Source organism: Hipposideros armiger, unplaced genomic scaffold, assembly GCF_001890085.2.
Source record: "Hipposideros armiger isolate ML-2016 unplaced genomic scaffold, ASM189008v1 scaffold_33, whole genome shotgun sequence".
NCBI lineage: Eukaryota > Metazoa > Chordata > Mammalia > Chiroptera > Hipposideridae > Hipposideros > Hipposideros armiger.
Genome location: NW_017731383.1, coordinates 3,711,119 through 3,730,329, shown reverse-complemented (window position 1 = coordinate 3,730,329; position 19,211 = coordinate 3,711,119). Strand labels below are relative to the sequence as shown.

The 19,211-nt window shown below is 44.2% G+C and overlaps 2 protein-coding genes across 4 annotated transcripts in view; one reads left to right on the top strand and one right to left on the bottom strand.

Moving 5' to 3' along the window:
• The window catches only part of GRID2IP (Grid2 interacting protein), a 50,431-nt gene extending 41,567 nt beyond the window's left edge, over positions 1-8,864 (bottom strand). Inside the window, exons 1-2 of the mRNA XM_019637426.1 lie at positions 8,131-8,864; positions 694-779 (exon numbers count right to left, since the gene is read on the bottom strand). The gene's annotated coding sequence lies outside the window, so the exon portion shown is untranslated. The remainder of the gene's footprint in view (positions 1-693; positions 780-8,130) is intronic.
• A 75-nt stretch (positions 8,865-8,939) lies between these two features.
• ZDHHC4 (zDHHC palmitoyltransferase 4) lies at positions 8,940-18,503 on the top strand. 3 transcript variants are annotated; one of them, XM_019637571.1, is made up of 8 exons: positions 8,940-9,027; positions 9,471-9,547; positions 10,205-10,328; positions 11,121-11,194; positions 11,757-11,935; positions 13,244-13,369; positions 14,696-14,940; positions 18,163-18,503. In XM_019637571.1, the coding sequence occupies exons 3-8, from the start codon at positions 10,212-10,214 to the stop codon at positions 18,451-18,453; spliced, it is 1,032 nt and encodes a 343-aa protein (XP_019493116.1). In that variant the 5' UTR covers positions 8,940-9,027; positions 9,471-9,547; positions 10,205-10,211; the 3' UTR covers positions 18,454-18,503. The 3 variants fall into 3 exon arrangements, with proteins under 3 accessions (XP_019493116.1, XP_019493114.1, XP_019493115.1); XM_019637569.1 differs by having other exon boundaries at positions 9,471-9,661; XM_019637570.1 differs by having other exon boundaries at positions 9,471-9,763.
• The last annotated feature ends 708 nt before the right edge of the window (positions 18,504-19,211 follow it).

The window sequence follows — 19,211 nt, the reverse complement described above, 5'->3', positions numbered from 1 at the left end:
GGCAGTGTCACTGGCCCTCACATGTGGGATCCGAACCGGGGCCCTCTGGCATCCCAAGCCAGCTCTTAACCATCGCGCCACTCGGCCGGCCCAAGATTAGGATGTTTTTAACTGCAAGTTACAGAAAATGTAACTCAAATGGTTTAAAACAATAAAGGGGACTTTTGGCTCATCTAACTATGAAGTCCAGAGGTGGATCAGCTTCAGGCACCGTTTGCTCAGGGCTTTCGCTTTTCTGGGCCTTTCCTGGGTCTGTCATCCTCAGGCTGGCTCTCCTCGCAGCCCCAAGATAAGGGAAGTAAAGCTACAGGCTTCCTCTTTAATATCGTTATTCAATAGAGGGGAGAGACGACACCTATACTGAATGAACAGGAATCCTAGTTTCATTCTAATTGGTTCACCCATGTTCCAGACACCGGCCCTGAATTTCAGAGGTTGGCTTTTGTTTTGAAAAATTATTGTGATAAGGATAGGATTATCCTGATTGGCTGAGACCAATTAACACTCACCCCTAGGTCTGGGGGTAGTTCAGTCCTACACAAAGAGCATGTTAGAGCGTGTGTGGCTTCCATGTTGGGTAGGGAACCTCAGTGCCACTGCACTGTGCATGTGTAGGAGGCTGTCAAGGAAAGCCGGAATGTGAGTGGGAAGGCGGTGAGAATTTAATAGATACACAGTGCCTTGGCTACTCACTTTCAATGACTCCTTTCCCTTCTGAAATCATCTCAGCCATCATGGGAAGACATTCCGGATGCATTAGAGATAAAAGTATAAACCACCTAGAAGAAAACATTGGAGAAAATATTTGTGTGTATGTATATTTTTTTGGTGTGTGTAATGTTGGGATAAAGAAAACCTTGTTAAATAAGATACGAGAACAAGAAAAAGCTGATAAATGTGAGTACTGCAGAATTTAAAACCTCTGTTGACAGACACTATTAACAGATGTGTAACAACGTGTAAGAGAAAAATACATGGCTTTCATAGCAGTGACAAAGGATTAATATTTAGAATATGAGAGAATAATTTTCATTTCTTCCTTTTAGTAGTAACAACTTTCCAAGTGTTAGCTGAATACATGGTAGCACAGCCAGATACTACAATTCCCAGGGCCCCTGTAGCCAGGTGGGTCATGTGATAAGGTCTGGTCAATGGGATCTGAGCAGGAAAAGCTAACTGCAATTTTCAAGTTCCATTCTTAAAAGAAAACAACTTTCATTTCCTCCTTGGTCAGTTGTCAGGCGCTGGAAGGTGGTGACCTTGGGATAAGGACAACATCCTAGTTCTGTGGCTACAAACTGCACAAAGTGCCCTGGGGTGCCACAGCGAACTCATAGGGGTGTTGTGGATGTCTTAAAATTTGAGGACACAAAGCAACATCCGAGCTGTACGTGAAATGCTGGCTTGAGCTAGTTCACGCTCTCAACATTAGATTGCTAAATTCCTGATGCTACTACACCTTTGTGAAAATAGACCGAGAAAGCAAGTGCCTCTGGAATATTTATGTGGAGCAGGAAACGAGAATGGTGGTTTCCAATGTGATTTTAAAGTTTGATAAATTGTGCAGTGTACGAGGACACTACACTGTTAGGACATAAATACTTAGGCTAATACTTGTACACAGCTAATTATTTAATTGATGGGATTGTTAGATATTTCTTTTTGCCTCGGAGCTCTGTGAAAAAATTTCTAAGTCACTTAAGGGCACTGTGAACAGAAAGTTTGGGAAGCTCTGCCTAGTGGTGGAGTAACAAGTCAGGAAGAATCTGGGTGCTTGTGTGAGCTAGTGGCTCTCCTGGAGCAGAACTGACTGCCACTCTTGGACTGTCCACCTATCTCTGGACTATTTCATGTGGAAGAAATAAGCTCTTTCCCATTAAAGCCATTGTGTTTTGGGGTCTCTCTGTTGTAACTGCACAGCAGACATTATAGGTGCCCTGCCTACATCCCCACAGCCCCCCGTGGAGGTTACCGGCAGACAGGAGCTCATGTATAAAATGCCATTTCTGTAAACAAGTTATATATTTGTACATACACACTAGAAAGTAAACTATAAAGCTCAGGGATTTTTCTGTTTTATTGCTATGTTCCTAGTGTCTAGAATAGTGCCTGGCATATATTGGGTACTTAATACATATATGTTGAATAAATATATATGTATAATTATGTAAGAGTTTTAGCGGATACACATTAAATAAGTGATTAATTCTGTCAAGGGACTGTGATTTGGGAGAGGCAGTGATCAAGGAGATTTTTGTTTTGTATAGCTTAACTCTTTTACAAGGAGAACATAATATTGTATTACTTTCATAAATTTAAAAAAATGAAAGGCAACCGACCCAGTACAATATAACATAGGTGATCAAACCAAGATTCAGTTAGTCTCCACTGAAACCATTCAGAAAAAAATAAATGGGGATAAAAATAAAGTTCTGCATTTATGAGCAAAAGCAGCTAACTCAAAACACTAAACCACCAGCTCAGAATGAACCAGCCGGGTGATGAATTGGCTGGAGACGCTGACGACTTCAGCACACTCTGGATGTGATGAGGCTCCATCCGTAACCACAGTCTTCCCTGGTGACATCACATCTTCTGGGTTTGTTTGTTTTTTTCAGTTCTGGGTCCACAAGTTCATAAAGGCTTTGCATACAATGTATCAGAAGGTGTCCAGTTTTTAAAAAAGAAAAAAGCTTTTCCTTTTGGGGTAGGCAGCACAGACAGGAAGAGAGAAGAATTTAAGGCCAGTGTTTGGAGATCAGACATTTCCCCTCAAAGGGAGGACTGGCCTGGCTCAGTTAGACAGGTTTGCTGAGGTACCAAGAATAGACTGGTCTCAGTGGATTCAGAGGCATTCAGAGCAAAGGAACACCCCACAGGGGACTGACTTCTCAGTGCTATGTTTGGAAGCAGCTCTTTTCACCCCAGGTTCAACTATCATTAAACAGCTTTCCTTCTTATCCTCCCGGTTTATCATCAAGCAATTGTCACTGCTCCTGTTAGATAGGGGGCAAAAGTCCCCTTTTTGAGGACTCCAAGCTGGGTTCTTTTCCCAAAGGGTGTCATGAAGCCAATTATGAGACTGAAAGTGAGCATTAACAGAGCAAGCTTTATTCAATGGCCAGAGAATGGAGAAGGGGGAGCCTAGCTCTCAGGTCTGCTTCCTGTGGCTCTGGATCAAGGAGCTGTCCATACTGGGTGGGGCTGGATCTAGGCAGATGAGGGGAGGAACCTTCGTGGTTTTTCCCGGAGGTGGGGGGGGGAAGGAGGCAGTAACCTTCTTGGAATTAGAGTTCCACCTTTTATTCTGTCCTTTTATGGTTTCTTCCAGGCATTGTCACGGTGATTGTCAACTGTTATGGCGCTGGCAGGTGTGTCATTTAGTATGGAGATTAGATTATAATGAAGCTTGAGGTCTTTTGGAGGTCACTTTGGTGGCCATCTTAGTCTTAGCTGGTTTTAACGTCCTTTCTTGAGAAGGAACTATTAACGGTTCCCAAAGATAAATATAGTTGGGGTGGGGTAGGAGCTTACCCAAGGGCAGGAGCTTTGCTAGATGACACAGGCCCATTTGTGGGGTAACAAATCCCCCTTTCTTATTTCCATTCCTCATTGTGAGGGGTGCTGAGGGATGAAGGTCTACCTTCTGCAACTTCTATCAGCTGAATTTGGGTGCCCGTCGGAGGTCCCATTAGAGGAGTGAAATTTTTCCTGTGCTAACCTTAAAATAGGTCTGATTGTCCCCTGGCTTTACTCCCAGCTGTTCGTATCCCTGTGTGACTACCGTTTAGAGCTTGATTGATTCAAGTCTTTTAAAGACAAAAGAAAGTAGGCAGTTTAGGAGGCAGGGCCCCAAGGATGAGTAGTAGAAGGATAGCATCAAGAGGTCCTAAGAGAGGAAAGAATCAAGTGAGGTTAGGCGAAACATTTTTTACAGCATCCCAGAAATCTTTGGAGTTGGTACAGGTTTTCCCATTTGGTTTTTGATTAGATGTTTCACAGATACCAACTTCTACTTGGCCAATAGTGCTTATCCATGTACAGCAGGAGGAACTGATAACTGTGCATACTCCTCCTTGTTCAGCCAATATATAACCTAGGGCTCACCTGTTATCAAGTGCTACATTAGCCAGTGTTCTAGGGAGACCCGCAGGCCACTTAGGGTGTCTGCGGTCTGCCAAGCTATGGCTTCTATAATGTTGGTGAGACTGAAGGTGACAACCTCATGATACGTGAGCCCTCCCCGTGGGGTCAGGGACCCTATGGTTGCTCCCATTCCTGCCAAGGTAAGTCCAATCGCTCTTTTTTGTCTTGGATTGGTTACAGATTGATTATAGACTGTGACCTCATGGGGGATTAAGTGACTGAGGGTGCATTCTCCCTGGTGCCAGGTATTTTCCAGGCAGGGGCAGGCTCGGGCTAGCCACATAAGAAAACATACCCAGGTGGGGCACGTATTCTTCTGGGTGGCTTTCCCCACTTGTTTAAGGCTAGGATCTGCTTGGCCCAGAGAGGCGAGTTTGTCTGGTTTTGGCAGACAAACCCCCAACCTGCCACTGAGAAGAATTAGCCAATCTTGTCTAAAGAACATTGTTTTTGTGGTTGAAAAGGGATGTAGATTTCCGCTCCCTGGTAAGGGTCAAGAAGGTAGCACCCGACCAGCCCATAGGGAGCGTCCATTTCTTGACCCCTGCAGACACCAATGAGTGTCGTTAAAAGGACACGGAGTGGACAATCGTCTGAGGGCTACAGGAGATTGTTCCAGCCATGGGCGTACCCAGTTTGGTGGTGGCTGAGGTCCACTGCTTGTGGATACTTTGCAAGGGGTACACGGGTGGCCGTTATTTGGGCAGTTTAGGGAAAGGCTAGCGCAGATCCCTGGCCTGTAACGTTTACACACATCCACATCAAGGAAAGGTCTTGGTCCAAATGGACAGTTATGGGTGGGCGAAGTGGAGCCTATGGCACAGAGATCAGATTGAGAGCAGCAAGGTGAAATGGATCCACCAGTCAAGCTACTGGTTGAGAAGGGGATGTTTGGGGATATTGATGGCATACCTAACAATGTTTCAGGTTTCTCTCTGTGCCCACTATTTGGGGGATGTTAACCAAACTGGTGCCCTCCCAAGGTAGGAGAGCAAAATTGAGACTGGGTGACAGATGAGAGGAAATGAGGAGGAGCCCTATGAACCCCATGTGTGTCTCGGCAGGTAACTGTATGATAGCAATCTATGTGACTCTCCCTTTCAGATCCAGCACAAAAAAGTATCAGCGTCTCAGGATTGGAGCCCGCTTGTGAGACACGAGGGTATTATTTATCTTGGTTGGCGTTCCTGTGGGACAGTGGCTTGAGGTCTGACAGAGCTCACAGGCCGGTTCTGGGCCAGTCGCATGTTTTACTGGTGTGATGGCTCCAAGGCATTAGTCCCTGTACCTGAAGGGCAGAGTTCGTAGTTAGAATTACCAAATAAGGCCCCTTCCATTTGGGCTCCAGCTGGTTTGGGGGCCTGGTTCCCCTCCAGGTTTTTAGATAAATCCAATCTCCAGACTGGAAGAGATATGAGTAGATCGGAGGGCGAAGGTACTTCTTAGTTTCCAAAGGTCTTGAGGGCTTTGGCTACTTCCCCAATGTGGGTGGCAAATTTTAGCTTGTCTAGGTCACGGAGGTTTTCTTGACAAGAGGCCCAGATGGGATAGGTCTGCCATACTTTAATTCTTATGGACTTTACATTTCCCCTTTGCGTCTCAGAAATTGGGAGTTACCATTGTTTTGCATAGCCAGTTGCAGAGTGCTTCCTGGCCAAAGCGAGTGTGCTTCCCTAATAATAGCTTGTTGAGCTACAGCTCTGGGGAAAAGAAACTGCCCATGGGGACTTGTTGGCCATCCTGGGTGATCAGAGCTCCTAGTATAGCACCACTTGTTCCTTTGGGGAGTAGATGGGAGTGTATATGAGCTGGGATCCAGAGGTGATGGCAATAATGATAACTGGAGAGTGGTTCCCTTGGTGGCTGCTTGCCAGGCCGCTAAATCTGCCCCATGGTTTCGTCGCATGATCTCAGCATCTCCCCTTTGGTGTCCTCAGCAGTGCATCACAGCTACCTGTCTCGGCATTTTGACAGCTTCTAAGAAGCGAAGGGTTTCAGTGCTGTTTTAATCTCTTTATTTCCAGAGATTAATATACCTCTTTCTTTCCATACAGCCGCATGTACAATGGAGTAAATGTATTTAGAATCAGTATATTGAAGATTTTATCTTTTCCCAGTTCTAGGGCTCTGGCTAAAGCAATTAGTTCAGCTCTTTGGGCGGAACTTCCTAGTGGTAGCACTCTGGCCTTGATGGTCTCACAGAGGAGACTATAGCATATCCTGCCTTTCTTCCTCCCTCCTGTATGAAACTGTTCCCATCTGTAAATCAGGTAAATTCTGCATTATCAAAAGGCTCGCTTTTGAGGTCTGGCCTACTGGAGTATATTTCCTCTAATACCTTTAGGCAGTTACTGGTTATGCTGCCTTATTCTATAGGAAAGAGGATGGCAGGATGCAGAGTACTGCAGACCTTGAGGGTAACGTTTAGGTTGCTGAGAAGCATAACTTGTAACTGAAGCGTTCTCCCTGGAGATAGCCATTCCACCCCCCTTTCTTTTATGTGAGACTGAGTGTGATTGGGGGGGGGGGTGAGGGGTCCAGATAGTTAGGGGTTGTCCAAAAGTTAATATTTCTGTCTCTTTAAGGAGGAGAGCAATAGCTGCTACTGACCTAAGGCAAGAAGGCCACCCCTCAGTTACAGAGTCTAGTTGTTTAGAGAAATATGCTACTACCCTAGTGAGGGGACCAAGCCTTTGGGTTAGGACTCCTAGGGCTATTCCCTTACTCTCATGTGCATAAAGTGGAAGGGCCTGCTCAAATCTGGCCGGGCCAACACCGAGGAGGGGGAACTAGGGAGGCGTTGGGACAAGGTGGGGGGAAAGAGATGGGGGAGTGGGTGGAACTGGGATGGGTCAGGGTTGGATACTGGCAATTCGTAGGGGTGGGGTGGGGGGGTGGCTGTCAGCTTTGGAGGAGGGAGCTAGATTAGGGGGTCTTCAATAGATTCTTGAACTGAGAGCAAGGCCTTTGGTTCTGTTAAAGTAGGCCCTTTGGCCTCTAGACTCCATTTTTTTCTGTGGGCCCTTGTTCTGGTAGAGGGCCATGAAAAACTGGACACATGGAATTTAGTCCCATTTAGTCTTTGTCGAAATAAATCTAATTGGAGTATAGTATTGTAATTGTGGGAGCTGTTAACTGGCCAACTTTCTCCATTCTCCAATTTATATTGGGGCCAGGCTATATTACAGAAAAAGATTAGTTGCTTTTTTATTAATGGATTGTACTCAAATGATTTTCAATTCTGTAGAATATACTCCAATGGGGAGCCCTCCAGGATCAAGGTCTGGTTGCCCACACCCTAGATCTCTGATCGCAGATCAGTTTCCAATTCCCTGAGGGATTGGAATGATAGTTGAAAGGAACACAGATCCCACAATTTTTTGCCCAAGTAAAGTTAGAGAATTTCTCAGCTAAATCCTGGCTCCAGCGGGCAAGCTGGTGGTATGGTCGGCCTCTGTGATATAAGGCACAGGCCTGACAGGAACACTGGCAGATCAGGTATGGGTCTGCCTGACCCAGGTGTTCTGGTGAAAACCAAGAATTCTAACTGCTAGACCATGTGGGAAAAGTAGCAGTGGAAGTCTAGCCAGGGTAGCCTCGATTTGAGAGGGTGTCTGAAAGGAATAAGAGGGCAAATGTTTGAGCGCAGTCAGCTAAGACGTTTCTTCACAGTAAAAAGGTGGCCCAGCGTTTCCTAGATCATAAATTGAAGTGGCCCCAGACACAAAACATCTTCGGGGTAAGGGAAGACGACAACGTCACATCAAAGAGGAGGGAAATGGACTGAGAAAACGTAAGAACCAGTCCGTGCAAGCGCAGGAAGAGGAAGGAGAGAAGGAAGTTACTTGACAGTCAACCAGAACTGGTGGAGGCCAGGATGGATTCCAAGAGGATACGACAATGAAAAGCGGAGGAGGACGAAGAACAGTAATAAAATACACATTTATAACAGAAACAAGATATTCCTTAGATTTGCTATCTTACCCTGGAGTTGCCTGAAATTTCTGTGATCCTGGGTATCGTGGTTCCTCTCTCACCATTTCTGGAGTCCCGCCTGAATTGAGCTCCTTACTCCGGATGGAACCAGTGATCTCATGCCAGGTGTCCCTGAGCACGACCCTGGTTTCCCCGACCTACTTAGTCCAGGGGGTCTTCTCTTCAGTACCTACTCCCTGCTTCACCCGTGCTTGGCTGTTCGAGGTGCCTAATTTTGTTTTTCGTGTCTCCTGCACCCCCCCCCCTCCGCCACCTCCACTCCCACTGTCAACAGCCGAGGATCGAGGCCGGGACGTCAGGAGGATGAATGAGGGTCCCAAAGGGCAGAATGTTCAGAGCTGTTCTGAAACAGCAGGATCTAAGATACTGGAGGGTTCAGACATAGCCCAACGGTGGTTGGCAGAAAGCAAAGCAAATGGTCCACCACAAAAACACAGTGTATGATCCTCTATACGTGTGTTCGCCCTAGGCCGCCGGGGTCCCTGCTTGGCTGGGAGCTGGGCCCTGACTGGCTTCTACCCAGGCGGCTGGGAGGTTCGGTCCGCTTCACAACACAGGCGTCCTCGCCGGCACCAGGCCCAGGACGGGTCTTTTTTGTTAGAGTTCTCTCTAAAGTTCGACCTTCCATTAGTCAGACTCTACCACAGTCCGAAAGAGCCGAGATACGAAACGAACAATAAGCTTAGCGGGGCAGAAGAGGAACTGCAGGCCATACTACTCCAAGACCACCATAACTTCCGCCGGAAGTCGGCCCGGCTGCCAGCGTCGCGTGAAGGCGTCACGGGTCCGCCGGAAGTCTGGGGGCGCGCCCTTGAAGGCGCTGGCGCGGTGGGGCTGGCGGTTGGTCGCTCCTGGAGGTAAAGGCGGCCTCTGCTGGGCTTTCAGGTACTCAGGCTGGCCCAGGGGTGTCCGTCTCCCTGTCTGGCCCGCCCTCCCCACTTGTGTGTGGCCGCAGCCCCCTCCACTCGCCCAGGGTCCGGGCACCCCAGTGTTCCCTCGGAGCCTTCGATACTCCGCCCCCCACCCTGGGTTCCGGCTCCCGGGAAAAGCTCCGGCCAGCCCACCCGCGGAGACCCTAGCATAGAGAGTAGCTTCCGGAGGCTCTTCTGTCCTGTCCCCAGCGTGGGCACCTCCGGAATTGGGACCGACACCAGCTTATTTCTTCCTAATTAGCTTTTTATTCTCGAAGTCTTGTAACTAACTCCGTTTACCCTGTGGGGTCTCATCATCCCCCGACTAACAAATTCTTTTTCACAATGTGTTCCGCTCTTGACTCCTATTATGGGAGTGTGGTCTTTTGTGAGTGTTGAAGTGATCTGTCTTTGCAGCCAAATTCAGCCTCCTGGAGGAACCATGTCTCCTGCGACTTTGGGTGTCACCTGTTGTGCCCGGCGCATACCACTGCGTGAGAGATGTAGTGTGAATTCTCTGTGAATGTTGGGAGGAGGAAAGCCAGAACTGCCGGCCAAAAATTATCCAAACATGCGAAATATGTAGGCCGGGGACCCTGAATCAGCTCGTGAGAATTGCTGCTCATTGTTTCTTCTGTCTTATCTCCTGAATACTGGTGCAGAACCATTTGCTAAGGCCATAAGTAACCATCTCCAATTTCTTAATACAGGTCTCTATTAATATGTCCCTTCATAGGGCAGAATGCCTGATCCTGGGCCCTTGATTGCCTCTAGGGCATGCCTGTTCCAATAGCATTGTTGACAGATTCTTTTGGCCACATTCTGTATGAATGTCTGAATATTTATATTTAAGGAGGTGAAAAAATGAGTTATTGCTGGGGGGAGGCAAGGTGGATGCATTTTGCATATTATTCCCCACTTTATTTTGGACTTGACAGATAAGAAATGCCCCAGAGCAGGCCACACTGGTTTGATTAGGGAGCTTTTGGAGGAGAGAGAAAGCTCAGGACTTTTTGGGAGGTCCAAATGAAGAGGCAGTGTGTGCTTATGGGCTGATGAATTCTGTTTTGGGAGCCATTTAGGGAGTTGATGTCTGAGACTGGGCGCCATGGAATGAACAGTATACTCACACTCTTTCTGTTCCTTTGTAGCCCCAGGATGGACTTTCTAGTTCTCTTCTTGTTCTACCTGGCTTTGGTGCTGATTGGTGGTGTTATGATCTGCATCTGCTCCAAAACCCATTACCTGAAAGGCCTGGTCAGCGGAGGTGCACAGGTAACAGTGATGCTTGGAGACCACTGGATTTTGAATGCCACTTGTCTGAAAAGGCTTGCCAATCTCCTAACAGCACGAAAAAGAGATGCCATTTTTATTCATTTGTTCACTTGTTTCATTTATGGCAGTTGTATATTCAAAAGTCTCTCTCTCTCTCTTTCTCTTTCTCTCTCGGGTTTTGTTGTTGTTGTTATTGTTGAAAGTAATCTTCTGATGTTGCTTTGAGAGAAGATAGCATCCTCAAGGTTAGCTATTTTTCTCTGGATTTGATGCCTATAATTGGGCATGGATGTAAACAGTGTCTGTCTGGAGGGGCCTGATGGGTGAAACTGGGGGATATGGGAGCAAAAAGCTAAGCTTTGGGCTCCCCACCCTCCATCCGGTCAAAGTGAGCAAAATTGGGATGGGCAGCCCTTGGGAAGGAGTTGACTTGTGAGAGACCTGGGCTAATGGCCAGTGATTTGGAGGTGGACCTTGGAATTTAAGATTGAACCCAAGGCAGGGAAAGGAGCGGCGCTTGCAGTAGCATTCCTTAACCCACCCTTTCTGCCCACCTCTCTTTACCTGAAGACCTTGATGTGATACCCTCTTTGGGTAGAAATGGAGTTGGCAGCAAAGGAAAGTCAGCTGAGGAAAGCCCTCTTCTCTGTTCTCAAACTTTTTCTCTGCCCATATGCAGAATCACAACTTAATATTACTAGCATTACCAGCTGAACATGAAGCATCTGATTTGTTTGCCAGGAGTGGGGAATGAGAAATGAAATTGAACCTTTCTCTTTTCTTTTGTTTCAGATATTTTCCTATATAATTCCAGAATGCCTTCAGAGATCCATGCTAGGATTGCTTCATTACCTCTTTCATACAAGGTATTTATATTTTAGAGTTTAAATATTATCTCCTTGTTAATTGTTGCTGTCCTGTAGCTTCAGGAAGCACCTTGTGGTTTCCAGCATGGTACGGGAAAGGATGCTGCAAAGGATCAAAAGTCCTGGGCTCAGAACCTCTACTCATAGATAATCTGCCTTTTCTCTCTGGGGCTTGGACATGTCTACTTTTAAATAGAAGTGTTTAAAGAGTAGGAAAATGTTGACATGCATTTCTGTAAAAAGAAATATTGGGTCGTCGGGAAAGTCATGACGCATTTTTGCATTGGAAAACAGAAAAATATGTCATGACTTTCACTACCACCAATATGTTCTGATACTGAGATCTCAGTTATCGTCTCTAATAACAGATGCTAATAACAGACAACATTTATTGAGTACTTACTATGTGCTAGGCACTATGTGAAATGTTTTCACGTGTATTTCTTACTATTATCTCAAGCACGAAAGGAAGTAGTTGGCCGTTGGCTAACTTTCCTTAGTATTGCATGATTTCTTCATGGAGAAGCCCCCATGAACAAGCCATGTGCCTGTTTCCTTTCAGAAACCACACCTTCATTATCCTGCACCTCATCTTGCAAGGGATGGTTTATACTGAATACACCTGGGAAATATTTGGCTACTGTCAAGAGCTGGAGTTCTCCTCGTATTACCTTTTTCTGCCCTATCTGCTGCTGGTTATAAACCTTTTTTTTTTCACCCTAAGTTGTGTAACTGACCCTGGTAAGTTGAGGCTCTTGGTATAGAGTGGTGACAGCTGAACTGTCAGTCTTACTGCCAGTGCTGCAAATAAGTAGTGACCCTCTAAGGACTTTGCAAAAAGATTTGAGATTTCGTGTTTGCATGATCTTTCCAATTTTGTGTTTTCCAATTTTATTCTTCTCTTCTTTGACTCATCAGTTATTTAGAACTGTTTAAATTTTTTCATATAAATTTTTTAGTTTAATTTTTTGATACTTTTAGTTAATTGTATTATATATAACACAATTATATATAACAGTTATGGTGTATAGGATACTATTTCTTTTGAAAATTATGTTGATATTTGCATGTGCACTTGAAAAGAATATGTTCTTGGGTACAGAGAATGGTACAAGTGCATTAGATCAACTTTGTTAATAGTGTTCAAATCTTTTATATTCATAGTAATTTTTTTGTTTGTTTGATCTGTCGGTTACTGAGAGGTATCTTATCTCATTGTGATGGTAGATTTGAAAGATTTCTCCTTGCATTAGTTTTTGCTTCACATTTTGAAACTAATGTGTGTATGTGAGTGTATACATTATACGTTTGTTATTATTCAAGTTTAGAATTAGTATTATCTCTTCCTTGAATCTTTTTTCAAAATATAATGATCCTCTTGTCACTAATAATACTCATTGGTCTCCAGTCTCTTTTGTCTGATATTGACATTATTGTACTTTCTTTGGATAAACATTTGCTCGTTTTTTCCTGCCATTCTTTTACTTTTGACCTTTCCTCTCCTTGAAGCACTAAATGTTCATCACTGATGAATAGATAACTAAAATGTGGTATACCTATTCAATGGACTATTATTCAGCAATAAGAAGGAATAAAGTACTGACACATGCTACAACATGGAAGAGCCTTGAAAACATTGTGTTAAGTGAAAGAAATCAGAGCCAAAAAAACACATATTGTAGGATTTCATTTATAGAAAGCATCCACAAAAGGCAAATCCATAGCGACAGAACATATTGATTGGTGGTTGCCAGGGGCTGGGGGATTAGAGAGAAATGGGGAGTGACTGCTAAGAGATTTCTTTTTAGGGTGATGAAAATATTCTAAAATTGATTGTGCTGAAGGTGGCACGACTCGGTGAATACACTAAAAACCAGTGACTTGTACATTTTAAATGGGTAAATTGTTTTTAAGCATTGTAACTTAATAAAGCTGTTAAAAATTCTATAATGAATTATTTAAAATACTAAATATAGCAGTTTTAGCTGTACTGTGTCAGGACAGGTTTTGTGAATGCCCAAAACTGACGTGTGTTCTTACCCTTTTCAGGCACCATAACAAAAGCCAACGAATTATTGTTTCTTCAAGTTTATGAATTCGATGAAGTGATGTTCCCAAAGAACATGAGGTGCCCCACTTGTGATTTAAGGAAACCAGCGCGATCCAAGCACTGTGGTAAGTGTGGCCCCAAATGTCCCCCTCCCACCCTCTCACAACAGACATGTGGGCTTCACCTGTGAGAGGATATTGGGTAAGTCAGAAAGCAGGGCCATTTGACCCCCAAACATGGGGCAGCCATTGCTGGGAGACGTTTCTTTCAGATGACTGGTGATGAGGTCTTAGGTTCTTGTACAAAGGGCAACCCTCAGTCCTGGGCATGATAGCTCGTCCTCTGCCATGTGACACGGCGTGCTGCCCAAGAGATGTTTGTGCAGGACATTGTGCTTATAGGTTCCAGTCCTGGCAGCACCTGTTCTTCTGGGGAGTTGCCAGGACTCTAGATAAATGCTGTCTGACAAAACCACAGCATGGGCCCATATATGATTTTACACTTACTCCTAGCCACAGAAGTGAGAAGAAATTGGTGAAATTAATTTTAATCATAGATTTTATTCAACCCAGCATCTCTAAAATACTATTTTAACATGTAATCGATATTAAAAACCATCATTCATAGGCTAGTTTACATTCTCTTTTTCATACTGTGTCTTTGAAATCTGATGTGTATTTTACATTTACAGCAAATCTCAATCCAGACACTAACTTTTCATTGGAAATACTTGATCTGTATTTATTTTTCATAAAATTTGCAGTTGGAAGAGCAGATTCACATACCCATGCTATACCAAACATTCTTAAACATTTTTCAGTCACTGAAGCAGTAGCACAAAATCATTTTCCTTTTTTTTTTTTTTTTTTTTTTTTTTTAGCTGAGCCATCCTGCCACCTGTTGGCAGCTCAGCGGCTGCTCAGCTCAGGCTGACTCGAACCGCTGTTGCTCAGAGCTCAAACTCTTGAGCGAGCTCTTAACCAACTGAGCCACTCAGCCGGCCCCATTTTCCTTTAATATCCACCCCTACATTGACATAATGGTTCATCTGTATCAGAAGAATTGATTTGACTTTAAAGCAAAAGCATTAGTTTTGAAACTATTTGTCTAAGTAAATTTACTAACTGTTGTATCATCTCAGTATTATTCACATTGACCTCAAAAAGGAGCATTGCACAAATTGAAAAACAACTGTTAAGTTTCTCGATATAAACAAAGTATACTTTCCATTTTTTCTTGTAGCCACATTTCAGTGCTCAGTACCTACATGTGGCTAAGCTAGTGGCTATTGTATCGGACACTGCAGTTCTAAAACCTTGGTGACAGCAGCTGCCATTTCCCCCAGCTCACACTGCCCGCGGTCAGTTTGTAAAAATGTCAGTAGGTGTTTCATGGTGTCAGTGTCTCATCAAGGACCAACCCAGGGTGGTGACTCCCCCGTTTCTGTGCAGCTGTGTGTAACCGGTGTGTGCACCGTTTTGACCATCACTGTGTTTGGGTGAACAACTGCATCGGGGCCTGGAATGCCAGGTACTTCCTCACCTACCTCTTGACGTTGACGGCCTCGGCTGCCACCATGGCCATTGTGAGCATCGTGTTTCTGGTTCGGTTGGTGCTGTTGTCGGACTTGTATCTGGAGACTTACGTTGATGAACTTGGACACTTCCAGGTTATTGACACCATCTTCCTTATTCAGGTAATTAATTATTCAGGTAATTATGTTGTGGGCTGTATGTTTGTAACTTCAGGTTTCAAACTTGGAAAAAGGACATTTGTTGGCCTAGTAAAAACATGAAGCCATTCCCTTTTTAAAAAATTGATATATAATCTTTTAAAATTGATAATTTACATACCATAAATTCGCCCTTTTAAAGTATACAATTCGATGATGTTAGTATATTCACAGAGTGATGTAACCATCACCACTAATTTCAGAATATTTCATCACCCCAAAAAGAAACCCATACCTATTAGTGGTCACTCCCATTCCCTTCTCCCCCAACTATGAGAACCAGTCACCTGCTTTCTGTCTCTATGGATTTGCGCTTTCTGGACACTTCATATAAGTGGAATCATACAACATGTGGCCTTTTGTATCTGGCCTCTTTCACGGAGCATCATGTTTTCAAGGTTCATTCATGTTGTAGCCAATACTTCATTCCTTGTTATGGCTGAAAAATACTCCATTGTGTGGATGGACCACATTTTATTCCATTCATCAGTTGATGGACATTTGAGTGTTTCCAGTTTTTGGTTATTTTTGAATAATGCTGCTGTGAGCATTTGTATACAAGTTGTTCTGTGGACATAGTTTTTATTTCTCTTGAGTTATACATAGGAGTGGAATTGCTGGGTCATGTGGTAACTCTATTTGTAATCATTTGAGGAACTGCCAGACTGTTTTCCAAAAGCAGCTGCACCATTTTACATTCCCACCAGCAGTGTATGAGGGTTCCAATTTCTCTACATCTTTGCCAACACTTGTTATTATCTGTCTTTTTTATTATAGTCATCCTAACACTTTTACCTCCGTGAAGCAGAATCCTTTATAATTATGCATTTGAATATGTCTTTTTAGTATCCTTTACTCTATAACAGTGCCCCACTTTTTTCATGAAATGGACACTTAGTAGCCTAGTTGCCTATTAGAATGTCTCATGTTCTAGATTTGTCTGTTTTCTAATTGTGTCATTCAAACTTTCTCTATTTCCTTATATCAGTGTAAACTGGAAGTTAATTCTAGAGCTTTGATTATTAGATTCAGGTTAGATTTTTCTTGGCAAAAATGGTTCCTAGGTAGAGATGTGTATTTCCTAATGCATCTCATCAGGCAGAACCTAGGGTCAGTGAAGCCTGGGTTGATCAACTGGTTAAGGTGGTAGCAACCAACTGTCTCCATTGGTGAAATGCATTTCTCCCTTGGCCGTGGGTGATCTGTGTATATGGTTTTGGCTTTGTATTTAGGAGTTCCTTTAGGATAGATTTAAAAATATGTAAATCCTGAGTCAGATCATCAGCATTTATAAGTCCTTGATATTAACATATATCATCAAATTGCTTTTTTTTTTTTTTTAAGATTTTTATTGGGGAATTGGGGGGATGGGAACAGTGCTGGGGAATTGGGGGAAGGGGAACAGACAAGTTGCTGTCGTTTTGTTCTTCAATCTAGTTGTGGAGGACGTTGCTTCACTTGCCCAAGTTGGCACCATCATTGCGCTCTTCCTGGGCGAGGCAGATCAGTCGCCGGCTTCTGGACGGCCGCTCACTACGGCTGCTGGCCGCTCATGCTGGCTGCTGGCCGCTCACGCTGGCTGCTGGCCACACACGATAGCCCATGGCAACCCACTGCCACAGGGGCTGCAGCCTACGCCGTCGCCGGTGACTCACGGCAGCCCAGCTCCAGGTTGAGCTGTTGTTCAGCATCTTAGCTGTGGAGGGCAGTGTCACTGGCCCTCATATGTGGGATCCGAACCGGGGCCCTCTGGCATCCCAAGCCAGTTCTTAACAATCGCGCTATTCGGCCGGCCCTAGAATAACTTTTGATTTGAGGTCTTGATGTAATAATAGTTCCTTCTTGTATTTGTTTTCTATTTGTGTATTTTTTTGTATAAAAAAGTAGAAGCATTCTTCCTCATCGATCTGTTTTCTTTGTAACTTGAGTTAGAACGTGCCCCCCACCAAGAAAGTTTTGATAATCGTTTGCTTCTCTTTTTTCCTTTCAAAAATATTAAACTCTTTCAACATTCTTTATTTTATTTATTATAAAAATTAACTTACAATAATTCAAGCAGTCCAGAAGTTTAAAATGAAAAGAGGAGATGGGTGAGGAATAAGTCAGGGTGGTCAAAAGCTACAAACTTCCAGTTGACAGATGAATAAATCCTGGGGATCTTCTGTAGAGCATGGTGACTATAGTTGACAACACTGTTTTGTATATTTGAAAGTAGCTAAGAGCCTAGCTCTTAAAAGTTCTCAAAACAAAAAGAAAAATTGTAACCGTGAGGTGCTGGATATGTTAACGAACCTTATTGTGGTAATCATTTCGACGCATACACGTGAAATCAACTATGTTTTGCACAAATTGTGTACCTTAAACTTTCACAATGTTATATGTCAATTATATCTCAAAGCTGGGGGCAGGGGAAGAAAATTTAAAACATCTTGAAAATAAAATGAAATGAAAACTTATACTGCTTTCCTCCCCTCCCAACACTTTCACTCACTAGAGGCAACCACTTTTGTGTTTTGATGTGTATATTTCGGGCTTTTTTCCTGTTTGTTTATATTGCCACACACCTTCTAGAGTCAGTTTTGTGTTTACACAAACAGGATCCGTTGTGATCCTTGCATCTTGTCTTTTTCATTGGGCAGTGTATTGCCACCATCTTTTCCAAATTAGTACATAGAAATTGACCTCATTTTAACGGCTCCTTACTATTCCATAGTATGACTGTCCCAGAGTTGTACTTTCTCATGGATGGGCATTTAACTTGTTTCTTTTGGGAAGAGGGGCTATACGTGTACCCCTGTGGTCATTTCGTTTTGAGAGCAAGTGATCTGTTTTTTCCATCTGGACTTCATTTTGATCCATGAACTAAGATCTACATTTATGTCTTTGTTCATTTTACAAATAGCTAAGCATAGCCCCATCCCGAGTATCCTTCCCTTTTCCTTCAGTGCACACACTTCGTTTATCCCGTGTTAAAAACTCTTGTATACACTAGCATTTTTTCCAGGGCTGTTGGTCAGTGCTGTTTATGGTTCTAATTTGTGCTCAGTGGGCCAGATGTGCACAGAAGTGGGTGAGCTGGGAAGGCAGCTCTGATGGTCTTGTGGACAAGACCAGGGCTGGCGGGTGATGACCCTTACTTGTATCACAGCCCAGCCACCTAATGTGCTGCTTTTTCTTTGCCCCCAGTACCTGTTCCTGACCTTCCCAAGGATTGTCTTCATGGTGGGCTTTGTCCTGGTGCTGAGCTTCCTCCTGGGCGGCTACCTGTGCTTTGCTCTATACCTGGCTGCCACCAACCAGACCACTAACGAGTGGTACAGAGGTGACCGGGCCTGGTGCCAGCATTGCCCCCACGTGGCCCGGCCCCCATCAGCAGAGCCCCAGGTCTACCGGAACATTTACTCCCACGGGCTTTGGAGCAACCTTAGAGAGATCTTTCTACCTGCTGCTGTACATTATGAGAGAAAGAAGAAATAAGAATGGAAAGAGTGTTACTGCCTTTTAAATATAGAATCCGTTTATTTATACATATGGATACTTTCTAAGCATTGGTTGTTTGGGTTATTTTTTTCTGCTTTCTGCTGTGTATTTATAAATCAGCTTTTAGTGGTTAAGGAAGGGAAAACTAGTGTGTACTGAGTGCCTAATATTTAGAAATAGCCCTTGCTCATCACCTGTTCACCAGCCTGTCGGAACAGGGCTTCTCTGAAGTCCTGGTGCCAAGAGGGTCAGAGATGGCTCCTCAGAGGTTCTAGCTGACCTTGGTCTCCCACTGCACTCGTGGCTCCTGGGCAGGAGCCTTATGGCTTTATCCCCTGAAGCACAGGAGGGGTAGGGGACTTGGAGTTGTGCCTGGCTGTGCCACTCTGATGCCCTTCCCATCTCTCCCAGGGAAAGGCTCTGCCTTTTTTTTTTCTTTTTAATTATCCCCAGCATCTTCACCCAGGCTTGCCCTCAGGCCTGCTTGGGTCTTTTGCACAAGGCACATTTCTGTACTTGTAGCCTCCTGCATGCCCTCTACTGGCCTCTTGTGGCCATATTCAAGTCTTTTCTGTCCTATTTTAAAAATCCCAAACTGACCTCTCAGTTAATTCAGTACAGAGAGATGAATGCAGAAAAGGGGATTCATAGAAAGTGCTGAGGACCTTATGATGGGAGAGTGTTTAGGAGCAGGACACTTAAGATCCCCATGGCCCTCCCAGGTCACTCTGAAGGGGATTGGGGAACAGGAACTC

Excerpts from the sequence above, each read along its gene's own strand:
- ZDHHC4 (XM_019637571.1), top strand. The coding sequence starts at position 10,212 with ATGGACTTTCTAGTTCTCTTCTTGTTCTACCTGGCTTTGGTGCTGATT. Across the intron at positions 10,329-11,120 it reads TGGTCAGCGGAGGTGCACAG|ATATTTTCCTATATAATTCC; the intron begins GTAACAGTGATG and ends CTTTTGTTTCAG. Across the intron at positions 11,936-13,243 it reads AAGTTGTGTAACTGACCCTG|GCACCATAACAAAAGCCAAC; the intron begins GTAAGTTGAGGC and ends TACCCTTTTCAG.